The sequence below is a fragment of the Sminthopsis crassicaudata genome, chromosome 4 (assembly GCF_048593235.1).
Source record: "Sminthopsis crassicaudata isolate SCR6 chromosome 4, ASM4859323v1, whole genome shotgun sequence".
Classification (NCBI taxonomy): domain Eukaryota; kingdom Metazoa; phylum Chordata; class Mammalia; order Dasyuromorphia; family Dasyuridae; genus Sminthopsis; species Sminthopsis crassicaudata.
The window spans coordinates 74,910,733-74,932,663 of record NC_133620.1 but is presented as its reverse complement, the minus strand read 5'-3'; the positions used below and the strand labels follow the sequence as shown (position 1 = coordinate 74,932,663).

At 34.6% G+C, this 21,931-nt stretch overlaps 1 protein-coding gene across 2 annotated transcripts in view; it reads right to left on the bottom strand.

Moving 5' to 3' along the window:
• The window catches only part of HMCN1 (hemicentin 1), a 478,149-nt gene extending 458,568 nt beyond the window's left edge, over positions 1–19,581 (bottom strand). Inside the window, exon 1 of one of the 2 annotated variants that reach the window (XM_074308592.1) lies at positions 18,705–19,581. In XM_074308592.1, coding sequence (XP_074164693.1) covers positions 18,705–18,996 — 292 coding nt within the window. In that variant the 5' untranslated portion in view covers positions 18,997–19,581. The remainder of the gene's footprint in view (positions 1–18,704) is intronic. The other variant, XM_074308593.1, reaches the window with a different exon arrangement.
• Between the last annotated feature and the right edge of the window lie 2,350 nt (positions 19,582–21,931).

Here is a 21,931-nt window from a genome sequence, read left to right as displayed (position 1 = left end):
ATGAAAAACTTCTTCTACTCCCAGATAACTCTAATTGTTAGGAAATTTCTCCCTACATTGACTAACTTTCACTCATTGTTTTGTTATTTTCAATGGTTCAAAGAAGAAAAACAAAGGACAACCTTTATTTTCCATGACAGTCTTCCAAATCCTTGAAAATAATAGTATAATCTCTACACTAAGTGTTTTCTCTTTTCTAGGCTAAACATCCCAGACTCCTTCAAATGATCTTTGATGGCATGGTCTGACTGAAGTCTTCTCATCATATTATTTACATTCTTAGGGGTAGCATGTAACTTATCAATGCCTTTGCTAAGATGTGATGCTTATAACAGGATATAATACTTCAGTATGTCTACCTTAGCCAAAAATGCGTAAATTATTAAATAATATTGAAAAATTACATTGAGTTCAATTATTTAACCTACGATTCATTTGATGTTATGTTTCCCTTATTGAAACCTAAGAGCACGTGATTTTTTAAAAATTCTGTCACAATATAGCAAAATCCATGCCAATCTTTTTTTCACAAGTGCAGTCATGTCCTCTAATTATATACTTGTAGATTTTTTTAGTTTAGTTAATGTACTGTATATTTATCACTATTACAAGCTTATTTTTTGGTCAGCTTGTCATTCTAGGTTTTTGAAATCCTTTTAGGCCCTTGCTGGGAAATATAAGATATTAGCTATAACTTCCAACTTTTAGTCACCAACAAATATGATCAGCATGTCATCTATCTCTGTTTTCATTCAAGTTAATGATAAAAATGTCAAATTGTACAAGGTTAAGAAGATAGATTCCTAAGGCACTTCACTAGAGAACCTTCCAAGCAGACATCCAACAAATAACATCTGGTCTTTTTTTGCTCCTTTCTTATTCTCCATGATTATTGAAAGATCACATAAGAGTAGTCCAGATATCTTACCCATTAGGCTGCTTATTTTTCAATATCTTAAAATATAGAATTTGCCTGGTCTAAGGGACTTGAACCTAACAAAGGCAGAAAGGCACTTCTCCCTCGCTCTGTATAGCCAATTAGCTGCCAAATTTCCTTATTTACAACTTCACTGCATCTTCATGGATGACCTCTATTCTCCATTCACAAAGCTACCACTTTAGTTCAAGCACTCATTAATCTCACCTACATCACCTCAATAGCAACTTAATTTTTCCTGATTAGTCTATCATTGTTCAAATGCATTTTAGTCAACTACCAAAGTGACTTCCTAACTTCTTGGTCAATACATGAATTCTTCTGCTCAATAATCTCCAAGTGAGTCCCTTTGCCTCTAGGATCAAATATAAATTCCTATTTAACTTTTAAAGTCCTATACAACTTGGCTTCAATCATTTTTCCAACCTCATTGGACATTATTCCTCCTCCTACACACTTCAATTACACTGTTTTTTTTTTTCCTCTGCTTCTAGCCTGTTAACATTCCATCTCCCATCTCCATGTGTTGCATGTCTGGAATGTCCTCCCTCCTTACCCCTGCTTTGAAGAATCTATTTCTTACTTTAAAATAAGACTCAAATCTCATTTTCTACATAAAATCTTTCCTAGATTGGCTAAGATGACAGGAACAAATAATGACAAATGTTGGAGGGGATGTGGGGAAACTGGGACACTAATACATTGCTGGTGGAGTTGTGAAAGAATCCAGCCATTCTGGAGAGCAATTTGGAATTATGCCCAAAAAGTTATCAAACTGTGCATACCCTTTGACCCAGCAGCGCTACTACTGGGATTATATCCCAAAGAAATACTAAAGAGCGGAAAGAGACATATATGTGCCAAAATGTTTGTGGCAGCTCTTTTTGTTGTAGCTAGAAACTGGAGGATGAATGGATGTCCATCAGTTGGAGAATGGTTGGGTAAATTGTGGTATATGAAGGTTATGGAATATTATTGCTCGGTAAGAAATGACCAGCAGGAGGAATATAGAGAGGCCTGGAGAGACTTAAATCAACTGATGCTGAGTGAAATGAGCAGAACCAGAAGATCACTGTATACTTCAACAACATTACTGTATGAGGATGTATTCTGATGGAAGTGGAAATCTTCAACATAAAGAAGATCCAACTCACTTCCAGTTGATCAATGATGGACAGAGGTAGATACACCCAGAGAAGAAACACTGGGAGGGGAATGTGAATTGTTAGCACTAATATCTGTCTGCCCAGGTTGCATGTACCTTCGGATTCTAATGTTTATTGTGCAACAAGAAAGTGATATTCGCACACATGTATTGTACCTAGACTATATTGTAACACATGTAAAATGTATGGTATTGCCTGTCGTCGGGGGGAGGGAATAGAGGGAGGGGGGGTAAATTGGAAAAATGAATACAAGGGATAATATTATAAAATATATATATATATATATATATATATGTATATATATATATATATATATATAATAAAAAAAAAAAATAAAAATAAAATAAAATCTTTCCTGATCCCCTAAACTGCTACTAGAGCCCTTCCTCCCAAGTTACCTTGTATATATTTATCCTTGTTCACTTGATATTTCTTATAAATATATCTTCATGTATATATATATATATGTGTGTGTGTGTGTATATGTATATATACATATATATACATATACACACACACACACATATATATATATATACACACACATATAGGTATATATACACACACATTATGTTTAATATATATTATTCCATTAGAATATAAGCTCCTTGCATTACATTCTTTGCTTTTGTATCCTCATCACCTAGCACAGTGTCTAGCACATAGAAGCTACTTAACTATATCAACTAATCAGTACATGATTTCTCTGAGCCAGACCTTAAGCCTTTTCTCTATCCAGAGGAGTTTATTGAATAGAAACATTCATATTTTAGAGAAAGGGATTCATTTCTGGCTTCTTTCTTGGATCTTGTCTCCTGTGAATCACTGAGTATCTTTATTACTGTCCTGCCTATGTTAAAATCATTGTTCTTGGTGATATCTAGCTTGGCAGATAGACATACATTCTCTTAGAAGATTATGCATTCAAAAGCACTTTGTAGCAAACACAAAAGTAATGATGAATCTCTTGAGCACTCATGTTCAAAACTGAATTTCACTAAGATCAGAAGTTGCAAAGAGGGGATGAGCATGTGAAAGAAAGGGATTTGAAATTGGTCTGGAAACTATTGGAGATAAAAATATAAATTCACAACTAAATGGTGTATAGTTTGCATCAAGCCAACAATGCTCCCTCATTGAAACATATGTGTGTTGTATGTGTATGTTTGGTTACATAATTCTTGGGTATTTTTATATGTGTACTTACATGCACATACATATATATAATGTATATAGATAGATAGATAGGTGTGTGTAATATATGTGTGTGTATATATATGTGTGTGTGTATATATATATATATTCATACATGTATCTGGAAATGGAGTTCCGTAAGAATGAAAAATCAAGGAAAACAAGAAGATTTCCACTGTACTGAATAAATCCTATATGAGAGATTTATGGGAAAATATAGATAATTATTATATAAACTATGAAAGCTTGGAAAATTTATTTACAATCTATGAAGAAAATACCTATGCTAATGAAGTAAAAAAAATCCATTAAATTATCAAAAGTATCTTACTAAATTCAATATTTTTTTAAAATCTGTTAATCCATGGAATGTATTATATTGACCATAATATGTATAAGCATTTTTAAATCCCATTTTGAAGACCATGCCAAATAATAAAGTTTACTATGTTAATAAGGCATGAAGAGGGATATGGAATGCTGCATACCAGCTCCTTCTAAGGAGGGTACTAAATCACATTATTTGATTAAGGTTAGTAAGGATTGCAGAGTATCTAATAAGAACAGTATGTTCACATTTAGCTCTCCCTTATAGAGAGTGAATACATTTTCCCATGTTCAGTGAGGTCTTGTAAAGTAGCTGCAGAGAAATTATTTACATTGTGGTACATGATTAGCTATTGAGTTTCCCCAAAAATATATAGTACAGATGCAAAAGGCATATGACCTTTAGTACTTGAGTGAGGATAAAGCATTATAGAACAGCCAGTTCATTATAGTGGCTATTTACCATTCCAGAAAATGTAAAAGGAAGGGCATTCAGAGAAAGAAAGTTAAAACAGTAATGTAACTGTACTCTCCATAAGTTCTTCCCATCTGTACAATGTACTCATGTTACTGCCACAGTTAAAACAATGAAAAGTGTCCACATGGCAAGAAGGAGGTAATATGAACAGACAGCATTCTCAAGTGTTTATAATCATAGATAGTGCAAAAAACAGGTTCTAGTCAACTTTTCCTTTGTTTATATATCTACATTTCTCTCTCACCAGAGCAGTAGTCTTAAAACAACAGATGCAATGCATATCTCTCTTTTTAAAAAGGCCTTAACAGTCCTCATTCTGTGGTCTATTCTACATCTAATACAGCTCTAAAAGCATTTGTTACTTCAAGATTAAAAAGATACTATATGTGTTACTATAACAGTAACTTTTAACAGGCCATAAACTATTTTACAGAAGTTTAAAATGTGATTCCCCACAACTACCTAATAAGTTAAGTAGAACAATAATTATCCCCATTTAACAGATGAAGAAACTGAGAAAGAGACAAAATTACTTGTCCAATTTCACAAAGCTAATAATGGTCTAGCTAGGAATTAAACATATGTTTTTAAGGTGGAGTAGACTTCTTAAACTTTTTCCACTCATGACTACTTATTGCTTGAGATATTTTTACATGACCCCAGGTACACAAGTATATAAAATAAGTATACAAATCAATCACTTGGTGATAATAAATCTTAATTTCACCACCCTCTTATGCAAGCCCATAGGGGTTGCAAATCAAAGTTTAGGAAGCTAGAGAATGGAATGTTTTATCTATATATTTCAATAAATGCTTGTTTATCTCAGAAGTTATCTCAGAGTTCAGAACATATCTGATATGAATTCCCTCAAAAAATGGTCAATGACCCCTTGATGGAAAATTTTTAGTGATGGGAAACCCACTACCACATAAAGCCATTCATTACACTTTTGGGTAGCTCTTAATGTTAAGAATTTTTCTTTCACATTGAAATGAAATCTGACTATGCAATTTTTACTCATTGTTCTTATTTCTCAGATTTCTTGGCTCAAGTCTAATCCCTCTTCCGTGGGACAGCTCTTTAAACACTTGAAGACAACTTTCATGTTTGCCTGCATCTTCTTTTCTTCAAGCTAAACATTTCCAGATCACTTAATTGACTCTTGTATCATGTGGTGAAGGAATTCCAACACCTTCCTTTGGATGCATTCCAAGTAATTAATGTCCTTCCTATAATATGGTACCCAAGAGTGATTCCAGTTTCTTAGATTTGAGACCTGACTCAGACTTTGTATAATGGAATAAGATAATTTAGACTCTATCCCTTTTGCCAAAAGGTGCAGCTGGGCGGTATAGTAGATACAATGCTGAGCCTGGAGTAAAGAGAACTCTTCCTATGTTCAGATTTGACCACAGATACATATTAGTTTTTGATCCTAGGCATGTCACTTCATCTTGTTTGCCTTAGTTTCCTCCTCTGTAAAATAGACTGGAGAAGGAAATGGGAAAACACTCTAATATCTTTGCCAAGAAAATCCCAAATGTAGTCTCAAAGAATTGGATAAAACTGAAAAGATTCTACCACAACATCACAGAATTGGGACAAGCTGATGACTACTATAAGTATCTCCATGGCTATAAACTGAGTGATACAGCGAAACAGAGGTGCACTTGGAGTCAAGAAAACACGAGTTCAAATCCTGTCTCTGACTCTTACTAGCTGTGGGACACTAAACAAATTACTTAATTTCTGCTGTGTATCCTTATCTGTAAAGTGGGGATAATAATAGCACTTATCTTCCAAGATTGTTATGAGGATTAAATGAAATAGTATTTGTAAGGTGTTTTGCATACTTTAAAAGTATTGTATTCTAATTACCATCAATATTAATGGTATTTTATAATTATTTGATTATCATTATTAATGATATTTTGATTTCCAGACTGATTGTACCATTTATTATCATTATTTCTTAACTGTGTCCATTGTTCCAAAAAACATCAAGGTGAATTGGGGAATAGAAGAGCCTGGATGAGGAAGAAGGACATCTATGACACAAGTTAATATTATTATCAACACTCCCCTAATCATATTTCCAGCAAAGAAATGAGGGTGATTTCTAACACTGATTAATGATCATATGAAAATGGAGTTTCCTATATGGTTCATTTGATTTGAGAATATTAACTAAACCAGCATTTAGACTGTCATTAATAAGATATTATCCAATAATGAGAAACATATTCAGAAGAAAAAGAAATTGCTATATTCAATAAAAGCTACATTATTACTTCACACTAATTTCTGTAAAATTTACTATAATTCTGAATTTGCAAAACAAAAAGCCATTTTCACCCAATAAATGCCAGATAGGCAATCAGTCAAGAAAAACATTCAGATATACCATAAAAATCACATTCCCCATAGACCCACTAATATAAGCTTTACAACAGTGCTAAGAAGAACACTGTAACACCTCCACACATGTTGGACTTGTAGCATAAGTGTAGTATAGTGTAATGTAAATAAGATCTTGTCTACCTGGTTCATTCATTCTTTCATTAATTTACTTACCTTTTTCATTTATTCAATCAACAGGCATTCATTTGACTTTTATTTCATAAAAGTCAATGTATTAGGTGCTAAACAAAATATACAATAAATAAGCCATTGACTTCCATCCCTAAGAAACTTACAAATTAAGAGAGTTATTGTACAAATTACAAAAGTAAATAACAGAAGTCATAGTGTGGCAAGATTCTTATTATATTCATCATATAGCCTTTTTGTTAGAGAGGCTTCAGGAAGAAGACAGAAAGAAAGGTGAATTAGCTATTCCAAAAGAGAAAGCAAAATTGACCTCCAAGTTTCAATGCTACTTAGGGAGATGATACCATTGACTAGAATATGGTATTGGAAAGTTACTCAAAAATATAGGAAGTGATGTTAGGATAGCATTATGTGTTATATTATATATCATATCAAAGCATATCATATTATGTAGATCTGGAAGATTTAACAAAATGTATCGTTTTCTGGTTCCCAGTAGAGAACAACTAGTTGTCATCTAATCTTAACCATCATTTCAAAAGGTACCTTTCTATATAGGTGATGTATTGAGTACTGAAGTACTACTTTCAATTCTTTCAGCCTCTGTAAATCTTCATTCAGTGCTCTTCTGCTGGTCCCTTAATTTCCTAACAAGATTTTTTTTTTATAATATGAAATATTATTCTACTCCCTACACCTTTTTAATAGTTTTCAAAAGGTTGAGGAACCAATTTAGAAAAAAAAACTTTTGAGCTTCTTGATGATAAGAAATATGCAGGTTTTGTCTTTGTATCACAAGCACTTTGAATAGTATTGGTCACATAATAAGTACTTAACAATTGTTTGACAAGTCTGTTTCTTGAATTGACTCCAATATCAGGGAAGAACTGGTTTCTAGGATAGAAATGGTAGAAATCTTGGGAAGAAGTAACAATTTGAGGAAAATAACTAGTGTTTGGGATAGGAATGATGAAAGCTAACAAAATCTGAACAAGTGAGAACAACAGTAAGGTCTTGGTAAATCTCAGAATAGCATTAATACCTTAGAAATCACTTGTTCCAATTCCATTTGGTAGATAAGAATGCTTAGGACATCATTGGGAGGCTAGGTAACACCCAGTGCCCAAAGCACAGGGCCTGATATTTCTGAGTTCAAATCTGGCCTCAGATACTTACTAGCTGTATGACCCTGAATAAGTCATTTAATCCTGTTTGTCTCAGTTATCAAATCTGTAAAATCAACTGGACAAAAAAATGCAAGCCATTCCAGTATCTTTGCCAAGTAAACCACAAATTGGGACACAAAAAGTTGGACATGACTGAACAAGGCACCAATAAAACAAATAATAAATAAGTTGTGTTTCTTATAAGTAAAGAAAACCAAACTCATTTAGTGAAGTTGTTAATAAAGTTATGCAACTTCCATATTTGTGAGAATCATAATCACTTTTTTAGTTAGCAAAAAGAGAATTCTGGAGGAGGTGGTGATTCAGAAAAAGGATTCAATTGGAGTGGAAAAGTTTGACAACAAAATCAGAGAGGGCAGTGTAATCATAAAGTGTGATTTAAGGAATCAAAAAAAATATGGGGACAGAATAATCAAGGGGAGACTGAGAGTAAACTTGCCTGGAAAGAAAAAAGAGAATCCTCTGGAGAGCTGGAAAAGATAGCAGAATAGAGGCATCTTGAAAGTCCTCTGTTGAAGAACTTTGAAACAATTATAAGAAAAGCTCATTTCAACTCCATAACCCACTATTTATTCTAAATAGCTCTATCCCTCTCCACTAACATTGATTATTATGGTTTCATTACACTTTGTCTTCGGCTCCCAGTTAGAATTATTCATGAACAGAGAACACCTAACTGTATTTGTACTATTCTCTATCCCCTTCCCCCAGTCTATCCTCTTTAGCCGACATCTACTAACAAGTCTTGGCAAGATTAACTATAGGTTGCCCTAAAGTGATGGCAGTTACTGCACTTTCTGTGTCTATGAACTTCAAGGAATTCCTCCCACCTGCTCCAAGAAACTAGTTAAAGGAAAATTCCCCAATGCTTTGGTGCTAATGGGAAAATTGCTTCAATTAGTGTGTTTGAACTTCCAAAAAAATAAACCTAGGAGTGTGCTTAGGCAAAGCATCTTTGAATCTGCACATAACCCCTAGTATATAATGCAGTTCTAGAACTTGAGAGAATTTGAAACATCATCAAAATTCCCCATGAGTCTCAAAAAAAAAAGAAGCAAAAAGTTTCTTATGAAGAAAACCAAAATTTCTTAATAAAGTTGTTATTCACAGATTTTTTAAAATCTTAATTTTTTGGCTAAAAATTCAATAACACTGCAAAAGAAATTAATTCACCTTCTCATGTGCCAGCAGAGAATAAAATTTCTCAACAATAAATGACCCTGTCAAAAAAATAATTAAATCTCAAATTGCTTGGGACTGAATTAAATACTTCCTATCATGCTTTTCCTGTGAAAACCTAGTTGAACTACTTAATGTCAGTTCATGAGTGGTCTTCTTCATTTGCCTCTACATTACACAGCTATTCATTTTTAATTAATATATAAAATGTAAGAATGCCTAAAATCAATTACCAAAGAAGACAGAAAAGGGAAAAAAAATAATTAATGGGAAATATACTCTTACAAATTATGCCAATCACTATTTAAATTACAAAGAAAGTAAATTAGGGAAGTTTCTCACCAAACTCTGAAGTTTCCTAAACAACTAGAAAATTTAATGTTAAGAAATTATCTAAACATACTCACAACAGAGTTTAATCAACTAGATAGCATTACTAAACTGTTTTTCCATATATGAAAGCAACTCATTGGCTAGCTAAGGAAAAACTACATTCCTACTGGCCCTTAAAATGCAAGCTGGCCTCATTCTAAGAGACAAGGGGGAAAAAATCTTGTTTAAGAAATCATCTCTGGAGGAAGTACTGAGTTCTGGAGAAAGCTCCAACCTCTTAATCATTCTTAATCTTTTATTTTGGGTGTCTTGCAAAGTTTGGCAAAAGGCCAGGAAGATTTCTCTCAATAGCAACTTGCAGCAGAATTACATAACCAAAGGAAAAATGAGATTACAGGCAATCTGTGAGGGAAATTCAAAGCTACTGCATCTGGTATCCCACCCTTGTATATACAGTAAAGTAGAGTCTGAATTTCCTAGAATTCATGATTCTGTAATGAAGATTTCTAACAGACAAAAGACATGACCAACTTTGAGAGTCATCTGGTGGAAATTCTACACTTAAAGTTCTGAAGTTCAAGAAATTTTAGATGCTGAATCTTCTAGAAAGAGATTTTCTGATACTTCCTGCCCCCTGAAGAAGTCAACATGGTTTATTCTACTTCATTAATTAAGTATTTCATATAAGTTACAAACTAGATGTGGCAGATAATATAGTTAAATATTATCCAACAGGAAACAATGAAGCTACATCTGATAGAGGACCAAGTCTGTAGAAGGAGCAGTGTAAAGATATTGATGGCCCAGAAACCCTCCCTGTACTGAAGGTAGGCATTGTCCCTCCTTTCAGGGTATCAAAGGCAGGATCTGAATCAAGATCTTCTTAATTTAAAGTTCAGCAGAGGATCCACATAAATTTGCATATTTTAGAGGTAGGAAATCTAAACCAAATTCATTTTTGCTGCAATATAAGCCCATTTCTTCTCATTTTGTTCTCATTTTGTCTTTATAGGGAAAATTCTGATGAGAACCAAACATGATAAGAACAGATAAAAGCAGTGGGAATTAGAAGAAGCAAACTGTAGAGCATTCCATAGAAGACTTGCAACTATTCTCTTTGATATACATCTATAGGTTGCATAGAATTTAGAAGTTGTTTCTTTGATTTTTTTCCTTGACCCTATAATGTTAATCTCAGAACAGATAGGAGAGGAATAAAAGACTATTCAGTAATTACCTAGTTTCTCACTCTCTTAGTAATACTAAATTAGTTCCTAGTTACTAGGTAGTAGTTGATCAATTGATTTTCAATTAATTTTAATAAATTCAGTCACTCAGTTATTGAAAAAGCACTTATTCATCACTCACTGCATAACAGACACTACACTTGATATTATAGTCAAAGAAAACAAAAACAGAAACAGGTCTTTTTCTCAGGGAGCTTACATTCGATTATGGAAAAAAGAACATGTACACAAATAAGTAAATACAAAGTAATATGGTAGGGAAGGAAAGCATAAACAATGGGGATGTGAAGGGGGTTTCAGAAATGTCTCATGGAGGAGCTAGTAATTAATGAGAATATTAAAGAAAAGGAGGGATTCTAGAAGACATGTTTGAAAAAGGACGGAATATCAGGAACAAAGTAGAGCTTGTGAAAAGGGTCAGAGATTGGAGATGTGTCATATACAGTAAGGAGCAACAAACCAGTTTGCCTGGAATGTAGAATCTGTGAAAGGGAGTAATAGGTGATAAGCCTGAAAAAAAAAAAAAAAAAAAGAAAAAGAAAAAAAAAAACACTGGAGCTAGACTGGGAAAGGTTTTAAATGCCAAACAGAAGGGTCTGTATATCAGCCTAGAGTCAAAAGAACTTCTTGTTTCAGATGAACTATACTTTAATCAAGTCAAAACTAAAGAAAACTTTTGGATTACATTATCAACAAGAAAGAGGATTAGACATTTTCTCCAGTCTTCACCACCTGTCCAAAATAGGATTTATGAGTAGAGATAAAGCAGTTTCAGCTTTTAAGTCTAGGACATCAAGACCCCAAATAAGGTTAAAAATCCACTGACTAACCCTTTCAAAAACCCATTCATTAACCCTTAATACAATCAGTAAGTGATTCCCTCCTCTACCACCCACTGTGCTGTGGCAGCAGGGATTCACAATCTGAGCTTGCAACAGTGCTCCCCTTCCTCCCAGTATCTCTGAAATTCAAATAGTACAAATGTGTTCAGACTGCAGCAGCAACAAGGAGCCCAACATTGTACTGGGCCTCAACAAAGCTCTATCAGACTACTGAGGAATAGAGAGAATTCAAGTAAGACAAGTCTGTAAGACTGTGAATTGCCCAGTGTGGGAGAAGAGCTTTGAGATCCAGGTCCCAAGGAAAATACCAACAAAGCTTTGAGAAGAATTTAGAAAGTGAGTAATAAAGGAAAATAAAGAAAAAAGGACTGAAATTACCAAAGACATCCAAAGGGAAAAAACCCTCAAAAATCTTGAACATAAGTACATAAAGTAACAGAAAAGATATTAAAAAGAGAAGGGAAATGGCCTACACATAGGGCATCTGTAAATAAAGATGGTTAAGACAAAGGAAAATGAGTCAAAGGGAAAAGAATCAGGAAGAGGCAAAGGATCTCATGGATTCCCAAGAAGGCATGGAATCATAGCAAATATTCCTGAATAGTTTGAAAGAGAAATAAAAATTTTGAAAACAGATTAACAGAAATAATTGGCAAAATAGAAAAACTTGAACCCATAGTAGCAAACAAAAGGAATAATAATTGATTAGGAATACAGAAATGAAGGAAAATCTGGAATTAGAGAAGTAAAAAGCAATAATATTAAAAGAAAGCATGATTTCTATATAAGTGAAAGATAGTGACCTTCAAAACAAAATATGCAGATAAAATTTGAAGATTTGTCTCCTAAAAAAGTACAAGTAAAAAAAAAAAAGCAAAAATAAAACAAAAAACAAAACAAAAATTGAACACTATGATGTAAGAAATGATACAAGAAAACCTCAACTATAGAAAACTCAAATTAAAAAGAAGTAAATGAAAAATGTTATCACTTTGCAAAAGGTCTCTTCTTTCACACAAGTCTAATGTAGGAATTTGTTTGGCTTGAAAATACATATTTGTAATAAGTGCTATTTTCCTTGACTTCTCAATGGGTGAAAGATGAGGTGTTAAGGAGAGAAATTCAAACTGAAAACAAGATAAAACTGAGTTTTAAAAAGGAGTGGGGGGCTTACAAGACTCACTAAAGGATTCATTTAAATAGTGAACTTCTCTTTAGAAGTTCAATTTAACATGTAATTTACATACATTTTCAAAAATATATGTACTATATAAAGTGACATCAAAACAGTCCACTAGGTTCAACTAAAATATCTCCTATTTTGGTCCATTTCTTCCTGTTGCATCTTATATAGATGCAAAAAAAATCTCCTTATCAAAATTCTTTCATCAGGGAGTTGAGCTCAGAAGGAAAAGGAACTTTGATTCCATCCCTCTAACACCTCTTCCTCCCACATTTCTTAGATATCAAAAATATTTCAATTTGAAATAAATATCTTGTAAAGTTCTAGTTAAAATTTTTTATTATATAATATTTTCTTTTAAAATAGTGTGACTATTTCATTAACAATATTCTCAGATATTTTGACACTGTAAAAGCCACTTAGAAAACTTCTTTAGGTTTCTATTAGCATGCAAATATATATAAAATGTATAAATCAATAATCTTTTAAAACATAATTCAAGCCTTGCCATATCATTCCCAATTAAGAAACTGAATATTTAAACATCTTGTCATAATAATAATACACATACACACAGATAAACTAGTTTTCCTGATAAATCTATAATGCTCATCAGGTTATCCCGCTGATTTACCTATCAATATATTCTCAAAGTAAATAAAAGAATTTTGAGCCAAAAAGTAGTTTAAGGATAATTTGTCCTTTTACAGAAGAAACAGGGTAAGGCCCAGAAACATTAAATGGCTTTTCACAGTTAAACAGCTAAGGGCAATTCCCAATTCAAACTTGTTTCCACTGTATCACATTTCTGTTTTGTATAACATTAGTTACTTCACTTGATCAGATTTGTCAGAGTCATATTTAATTTTGTTGTAATGTAAGAACTTATATAACTATCCCTTGTTTCCTCATCTGTAAACTAATGAGATTGTTTTTAGAGCTTCCATAAGTAGGAAAGTCAGTGCCATGGTACAGATTTTCAGGAAGACTTGAACAGGGAAGACCATAGCCTTTGAGGTAAAAATTTCAAATACTACTGAAAATGTCAAGGCTAAGATACAAGATAAAGAAGGCATTTCCCCCAGTTAACAAAGCATTTTTTTACTAGCAAGCATCAAGATCGACAGTCTTTGACTACAGCATTCAGGAGTAGACTCTTCATCTTGTGCCAAGGTTTCAAGGGTGATAACAAGAAGAGCAAGAAGTCTTATAAAACTCTTCAAAACAAAACAATCATAAGAGAACGTGGGTTAATCTTGCTATACTAAAATACTACAAGGTGAACAAAGATGGCAAATTAATCACTGCTGGCAAGTATGCTCTTTTGATAAATGTGGTACTGTGTTGCTGGAGTCTGTATGGTCAACTCATTTTAACAGACATGAAAACGGTAAGTGTTGTCTATCCTACTGCTTCAAAAGACAAATAAATGCATGTGTTAACTTTTAAAATCTCAACTAAAAATACATAATATGATGGAGTTGAAATCAATAAATGTGTGTTAGTTTTTTAAATCTCAACTAAAATATATATGATGGAGTTGAAATTAATGAGTTCTAAATTTCTCTATTAGTTCTCAATCTATGATTCTATGGTCATATCAACTACATAGATATTTCTATGGATGAAAAATTTGTAATAGTACGAGAGTTTTATGCTATTTGGGTAGGGAGGAAAGTTTTATGTGTGGGCTACATCTTTGGGCTAGGCAAATCAATCAAGATAAAATATTTAACTTCTCTTTCTCCCCTATTGTCTTCTACATCTCTTTTATGTGAAGAATGTAAATGTAATTAAATCAATCAACTAGAACCTAGTATTCCAAATGGACAGTGTATAAGTAATAAGGATTGGGGAAGGTAGGTTTTAAGGAATTCTCTTAGCATGCAAATTCAAAGTGAATGTGTTAATATCATCATTTGTTAACATCAAAAAGCTGAAGTGACTTTTCCCTCTTCTCCTTTTATATCCTTCTGACACTGCCTCATTTCTCAGGTAGCCCCTGGGTGTGCACATACTTTTTACTCGGAATGGCATATTCACACCTCATTCCCCTCTTCCTAACTGCTTTCTCTCTTCTTTGCTTTTTCTTCCTTTTCTCAGTAACTCCAAAGCAGAACAGCAGCTACCTAAATGAAAGACAGTTTTTGGATAGTATCCCAAATCTCATCTATCAGCACATTTCAGCAAACAGGAGGGTTAATGTGAAAATTTTTTGACAAGTTAAAAGAATTGAACAAATATTTTTCCTATTTTCCCTAACTTGATTTTGTCATTGGTATAGCAGTTAAGGACAACAAAGACCAACTATTTGTTATAAGGACATTTGTGAACAGCTATGAAATGCAACAGTACAATTCATTTTATAAACAAACAAACAGTGAAAGCATTGTTATCGATGACAAAATGGACAGCAAGGAAAGGTTTCATTTACTCATTCTTTTGTTCAGTAATAATTTCAATAGAGAGAGGACTCATTTATATAAATAGGCAAGTTAATTTGAAAAGGAAAAAAGATTTAGAAGTTGATCTCTGATCTGAGATTGAAAGAAACTAAGGTGAGTAAAGAGCAATTCTAGATCCAGAGGCAGGTGACAGAAAATGGAATGCTGAATTCTGAGAGACAACAAAAGAAAGCAAAGGAAGAAACATTTCTTAAGTGCTTACTATTTGCTAGACACTGTACTGTTTATCTCATTTAATCAGTTAAGAAGGCATTTTGGCTGAAATGGAGAATGTGTGAAAAAAAGAATGATATAAAGCAAATCAGAAAGGGTAGATTGTTAAGGATTTTAAATGTCAACCTAAGGAATTTGGATTTTTTTTCCCCTAGGAGCAACAAGGAGCTACTGAATATACTTGAGTAACAGAGTGACAGGATCTGACTTGTAGTTTAGAAAGATTATTTGGTGGCTCTGTGGAGGATAGATTAGACAGGGAAGAAACTAGGAATAGAAATGCCAATTAATAAACTATTGTAATAATTTAGACAAGAGATGATGAGAGCCAGAACTAGAGTGGTAGTCTTAAGTGGAGCAAAGAGAATAGATCTGAAAAATACAGTGAAGTTAGAGATTATAAGACTTGGCAACTGACTCGATACATAATGAAAAATGATGATGAGAGAGAGTGTGAAGAGTCAAGCATGACCTTGGGGTTGTGACCTTAAGTAAAGAAAACCTAAATAGGGAGGTTTGGAAAAGGGATTGATTTAAGGGGGAAAATTTTGGACATAATGAATTTGAAATATTAAATGGACATCCAGATAGAGATGTCAATCAGGAAACTGGTTTTATATGATATAGCAATATAAAAAATTTGGAATCATATACATAGAGGTGGCAAATGAACTTATGTGAGTTAATGAGATTCCAGAAGGAGAGGATATGGAAGAGAAAAGGGCCCAGCAAAGAAAGGTTAAGAATATCTTCCCTTAAGGGGGATGGGACACTGATGACAATCCAACCAAGGTTAGTGACAAGGAATAATCAGGAAGATCAAGAAGAAAGCAGTATCAAAAGGGATAGGGAAGAAAGACCATCCAAGAGGAGTATAAATTAGATAGCGGTCAAGAAAGATGAGGATTGATGAAAGACCAAAAAATTTAGAAATTCTCAAAAAATATAATTGAATGAATTATTGACCTATCACAGGAGAGATCACTTAGATGAACTCAATTTGAATTAACTATTTTACCAATATTTAATAATATAATGAATAATTAGTCAAAGGATCTAGGCTGAAAAACACAGCTCTTCCACATTTTTCTCTGTGTTTTTAACTTGTTAAATCTATATTGCTTTGAGTGGATTTGTCTTTGGGGTATTTGTTGACTACAAAATAGCTAAACTTTTAAGAATATCACATTAGTTTAATCAATAATTAATCTTTCATATTTGACAACAACTGAACGGTGTGAATCAAAGTTTCTATTCCAGTCTTTTGAAGATTACTTCAAATGTTCAAGACAGATCAACTTCCACATATGGTTACAAGGTAGTCTTTGTATGTTGGATTCAACAATGTTAAAAGTAACAAAGTTTCATAAAGTATTTTTAAATGTTACTAATAGAATTTATCTCTAAGAAAAATCAAGCTCTTCTATGTCAAAAATCATGAAATCCTTGCACTTTATCACAATTAACATTTCTGATTTAGCATTATGGCATCTAATAGATCAGATAGTCTAAGCCATAAGGGAGCATCTTCTTGAGGTGGTACAGGGAACAGACAGGTAGGTAGTTCAGTGGATAGAGCACAGGATCTGGACTCAGGAAGACTTATCTTCCTGAATTCAAATCTCACTTCAAACAGCTACCAGCTCATCCTAGGGCAATATATGAGAAAAAACAAAAAAAAAAAAAGATGATTGAATTTGGAATCAAAAGACCTGGATTCAAATCCTGGTCCTACTTCTAAATACATTTGTAAATCTGGCAAGTTATTTAAACTCTCTGGTTTATATTAATCTTTTTTTATATATGTGATCTCAAAGTCTTTCCAGATCTAAATCCATATCATTTCCATCAATATAGAAACCACTTAACTATATTACAAGATCACAGATTTAGAGTTAAGAGATCTTAGACACCATCAATTCTGTCCCTTTTATTTTATAGATGAGGAAATTGAGGTACAGAGAAGTTGTCACTTATTCAGGATCACAGAGCTAATAAGTATCTGAGGAAGGATTTGAACTCAAGCTTTCCTGACTACAAGGTTAATTCGCTCTCCACTACATCATATTAATCCTCATAACAAATTAGATGAGACAAATTCGTGTTTTACAGTGAAAATGAAAATTTCAAAAAAGTCTCTTTCCAAATAAATCTCTCCTTCTACTCTATGTTAAAGCTGATAACTCACTAAAAATAGCTGAGAAGCAAGCTACTTTTAATAAATCACATCAATTTATACTCATTTAAAAAATAAACAAGTGTAACATTTAGATTTCTGAGGTCCTCTTCTGTGTTCAAGATTCTATCTCAGGAACAGAGAGAAGACAAAGAAAACCAAAAGCAAGAAAAATGTGGAATCACAAGAGAGAGAAATTCTAAAGTATTTTTTTTATTTCTTAAAATTAGTGGTAATGTGTACTAATGAAACTCAGATAGACAGACAGCGCTCTAAAGGAAAGGGAGCCTTAACTATGGATAATAAGAGCTCCCATGAGCCTCACAGAGAGGTGCCACTTATTAAGAGAGAAACTGAAAAGTAAATAGAATCATGTTACAGTGAAGCCGATGAAATTCGTGGCTGGAGGGCAAACATAAATATACTTTTGTTCAAGTACTTTTAAAGTACAGACATACCATATTACACACACACACACACACACACACACACACACACACACACACACCTCTGCTAGGATGATAAAAAGACACAGGCATTTAGTCTACACCCATAAGCAGAGATAATTAATGGCAAATGAATACAAATATGAGCAGAGTCAGCTAAAGGCAATAAACATGTATTTATTAAACCCCTACTGTGTGTGTGGCGCTGGCCTAGAGAATGAGAGAAATACAGAGTTAACAAATATTTCATCTATTTCCTGTTTCCTAATTGCACATGCCAATATTAATTGAAACTTTTTCTGGTTCCACAAACCAGCTTTTTTCCCTTTCCCAAGAAGGCTGTCTTTACAGAGTTCATGTCTTCAACCTGAATACCGGCTAATAGCAAAGCAATCGGATCCCTTTGTCAGCGGCTGACTACACAATTAAGCACAGGAGTCTAAAAATATATTTAAAAGCCATTCATCTTGAAATACAGTTGCCTTGAAGTACCTGTGGCAAATTCATGTTCCAGAGTGGAGGAGAGCGAGATACTGGTTCCTTTCTCCTCCCCCATCCTCCATAAGCCAAATGCCTAATGGCTAGAAGATGAGTAAGGGGCAGAGTTTTAAAGTAAAGAACAATTCCTTGTCTGTTTTGCACTTACTCAAAAGACCCTTTAAAATCCGGCTAGAACATCTTGCACATTTGAAACACTTAGAAAGAAGAATGGTCCCGAGAGCATAATAAATAACAGAACAATCATTTATGTTATTTCCCCCCCCCCCCTTTTCCTTACCTGGATCATGGAAAGGCACCAGAGCAAAGTTGTAGAGTGGTCTCTTGGGTCTCTTCAAAGATGTCTCCAAGATTTTGGAGGCTCCTTCGATAACCTGAACTAAATCATCGTACATGGAGCCGGTGACATCGAAAACAAAAGCCAAGGTGGATGCCCCCTCTGGGATCTCCTCGGCGCCACCCGGCTCCTTTTCTGGGCTGCTATCTTGAGCTAAGGAAGAAGAAAGTAGAGCCAAAAAGAGTACCGTGTGGACTCCCACACCCCAGCCAGGGATGATTTCCCAGGAAATCATTTTTTTTTTTCCGAGTGCCTAAGCAATGTGCTTAGTCCTCCTCAATAACCAGCAGAAGGTTTGCTTTCAAGAGTAATTCATTTAGATCTTTTAAATCTCTTTGAACCGGGGTAGGGGTAGGGGTAATAGTTTGTACTTGAGGATTAAATTTGTGTAAACCCGAAAACCCCACTCCCTGGCGGGGATTGGAAAAGGCAAAGATGCTGCAGTTTTTGTTTGAAGGTAGTTTCTAACTATCTCCCACTAGAGCTTTGGCAGCCCCTCAAGGAGTGAGGGAGGAGAGCCCCATCTATGCCCCTTGCATGCTGCTGTAAACTGCTTGCTCCTGAAGTCTTGACGGGAGTCCCGAACTGCTCTGCTGCTGCTCTGCTGCTGCTGCTGCCGCCGCCTCAGCGACTGCGACTGTGGCTGCTGCTGCTCCTGCTGCTGCTGTGCTGCTGCTGTTGTTGCTGTTGCTGCTGTTAAGGTTCTGAGAAGCTTTGGCCAGAGACTGAGGCTCCCAACTTTCCACTGTTGCAGCTCAAAATCAAGGAGGGGAATCCCTTCTTCTGATTGGTCAATTGCATTCCCCCCTCCCCTTGCTTTGGAGGCACCTCTTTTTTAAGCTGACTTTTCTTTAAGCCGATTTTAGGGTCAGTTTAGTCCCAGAGAAGCGCTCACGCTCCTGAGAAGCTCCTCTCTAACAGGCAGCACACCTAACCTGCAAAAATACCAACGTAAACAATGGCTTCTAAGAATGTGTGGCAAAAACCCAAACACGAGGGGCATAACACAAAGGAAAACTTCCCTGGTGTGTAAGAAACTGTCTCAAACACCTATTTCACAACTCTCTCCAGAAGCCAGGGTACAGCAAGCTGCTCAGCCTCCTAGGATCGTCCCTTAGCTCCCAGTCCAATGTGACCCAGCCAGGAGGGGGAGCTGACGAGACTCCCCACTTCAGGAAAGCTCCCAGCTGAGTAGCTGCCACACTTCTGTTCTTTGATCTTTGAGCTCCACAGGGACTACAAAGCTGTGTAAAGTGAGGAGAGAAGGGCCTGGGTAAAGGAAGAGAATGGTGGGGAAAACGGGAGAGGCAGCAGGGATCGAGATTAAGAGGACCAAGAAAAAAGGACCAAGCACTGGGTATGTTGTTGATTGTAGTCAAAAGGGAATGAGAATAAGGAAGCTGAAAACTTGGCGAAGGCAGAGGGCCAAAGGAAAAGAGCTAAGTATGATGAAAGGATAAAGAAATGTGGAAGAACCCTGAAGTAAAAAAAAAAAAAAAAAAAAATAGAGGATGATTTTGGAAAGTATCATGATTTCTATTTGCTGAGAACATTCAGCCCTTCAGAGGAAAAGAATTGGGGAGAGTATTTACTGTAAAGCTCAACTAGAACATCCCTCATTTTAAATCTCCCACTCTCCCTATATATAACAGCCCTTTTTAAAGCCTCAGCCAAAAATCCATAAAATGGTGTTCCCCAGCGCCCCCCGTGTCATTCTCTTGCCAATAACTTTAAGGAAACTTAGTCCCTTGGAAAACATTACAAAGTTTCTCTGTGTTATTATTACACACATTATATTATTACTAACACGGGTAAGAGGGTGGGCAAAGCTGAGAGAAAAGCTTAGGATTTCTGTTGCTTAAAGAAATAAAATTCTTGTTTTTGTTCCCCAGAGGTAGAAAGAGTATGCAGTGCTCTGAACTGTATTTAAGAAGAGGAATCTCAATCAATGTACAGAGTGAACATTGGATCATATGTCTAAGAAAAAGGGTTTTTTAAGCCTTTGATTTTATGCTAAACATCTTTTCTCCAAAGCCAGCCATTTTGTTTTTGTGATGTTTCTATTGTATGTCTCTCAGTGGGGCAAAGACCATAAAATGGTGGGGGAATGGGAAGGTGTATATTCGTGGAGAACCAGTAATAATATAGTTTCTTCCAGAGTAGCATCTAAAGATATTTTTTTTGTTAAATTACTAATTCTTCTGTTTATCTGGATAGTGATTATATATCATTTCTAAAATGTTCTAGGAGTTCAGTGTCATTTCAACTGATGTTGATTCTAGGAACTGAGCCAGATGTGAGAAAGTGTGTGCGTGTGTGTGTTGTAGGTAAGACAGATCTTTGAAATGGCATATGTCTGAAGCAAGAATATGTATGATTTCTTGTATGATTTCATCACCCTACTAGAACTATTACTAGCATGTCACCAAGCTCAGGATTACTTTTATAGTTGCCAAACTAGCAGGAGTTTATTTAAAAGTGGAAGAAAAATAGATGAAAAAAGACATTTCAGTCCTGAGAGCTTACTCCCTCCCTATCTTCCCTGGCCTTCCTGAATTGATTGCTAAATTGTGTGATTGAGCACACCCAAAAGACCCCCTTCTGCTTAGAAGAATATCTAATAGCTGTCCCTGATGGTCAAAAATTTTTGCTGCAAGAGTTTCTCAATTTCAGTACAAAGCTTTAGTCCCAGTTAAATGCAAATATAGGCCTAATGTAGAATTCTTAACTCAGTCGACCCTTAAGAAATGTTTATAGCTGTTACATATTAAAATACCTTGTTCTACTGGCTCCCATAAGTAGAAACCAATCACTGATATTTAAGTATAAAGGAGTGTCAGGATCTTCTTAAGATCAGATTTGAATAGGAAGAGAGCATTAAGAGAATTGGTATGTAAACTGAAGGAACTATCTCCAAGGGAAAACAATTCAAATATGAAAATGCCTACACCCTCACCTCTTTCTAGAAAAGGAAGTAAGAATCCACAATGAGATAACTTAGAAATAGTAATATATTAGTTAGTAATCAGGATAGTTGGCTCTGGTTATTTCAAGAAAAAATTATCTAGGTGAAAAAAATAGTATAATAAGCATTACCAAACAAACATTAAGAATTTTCTTTCAACTTGGGAGAAAGAGCTAAGAACAAAATGTATTATTCTAATGAATTT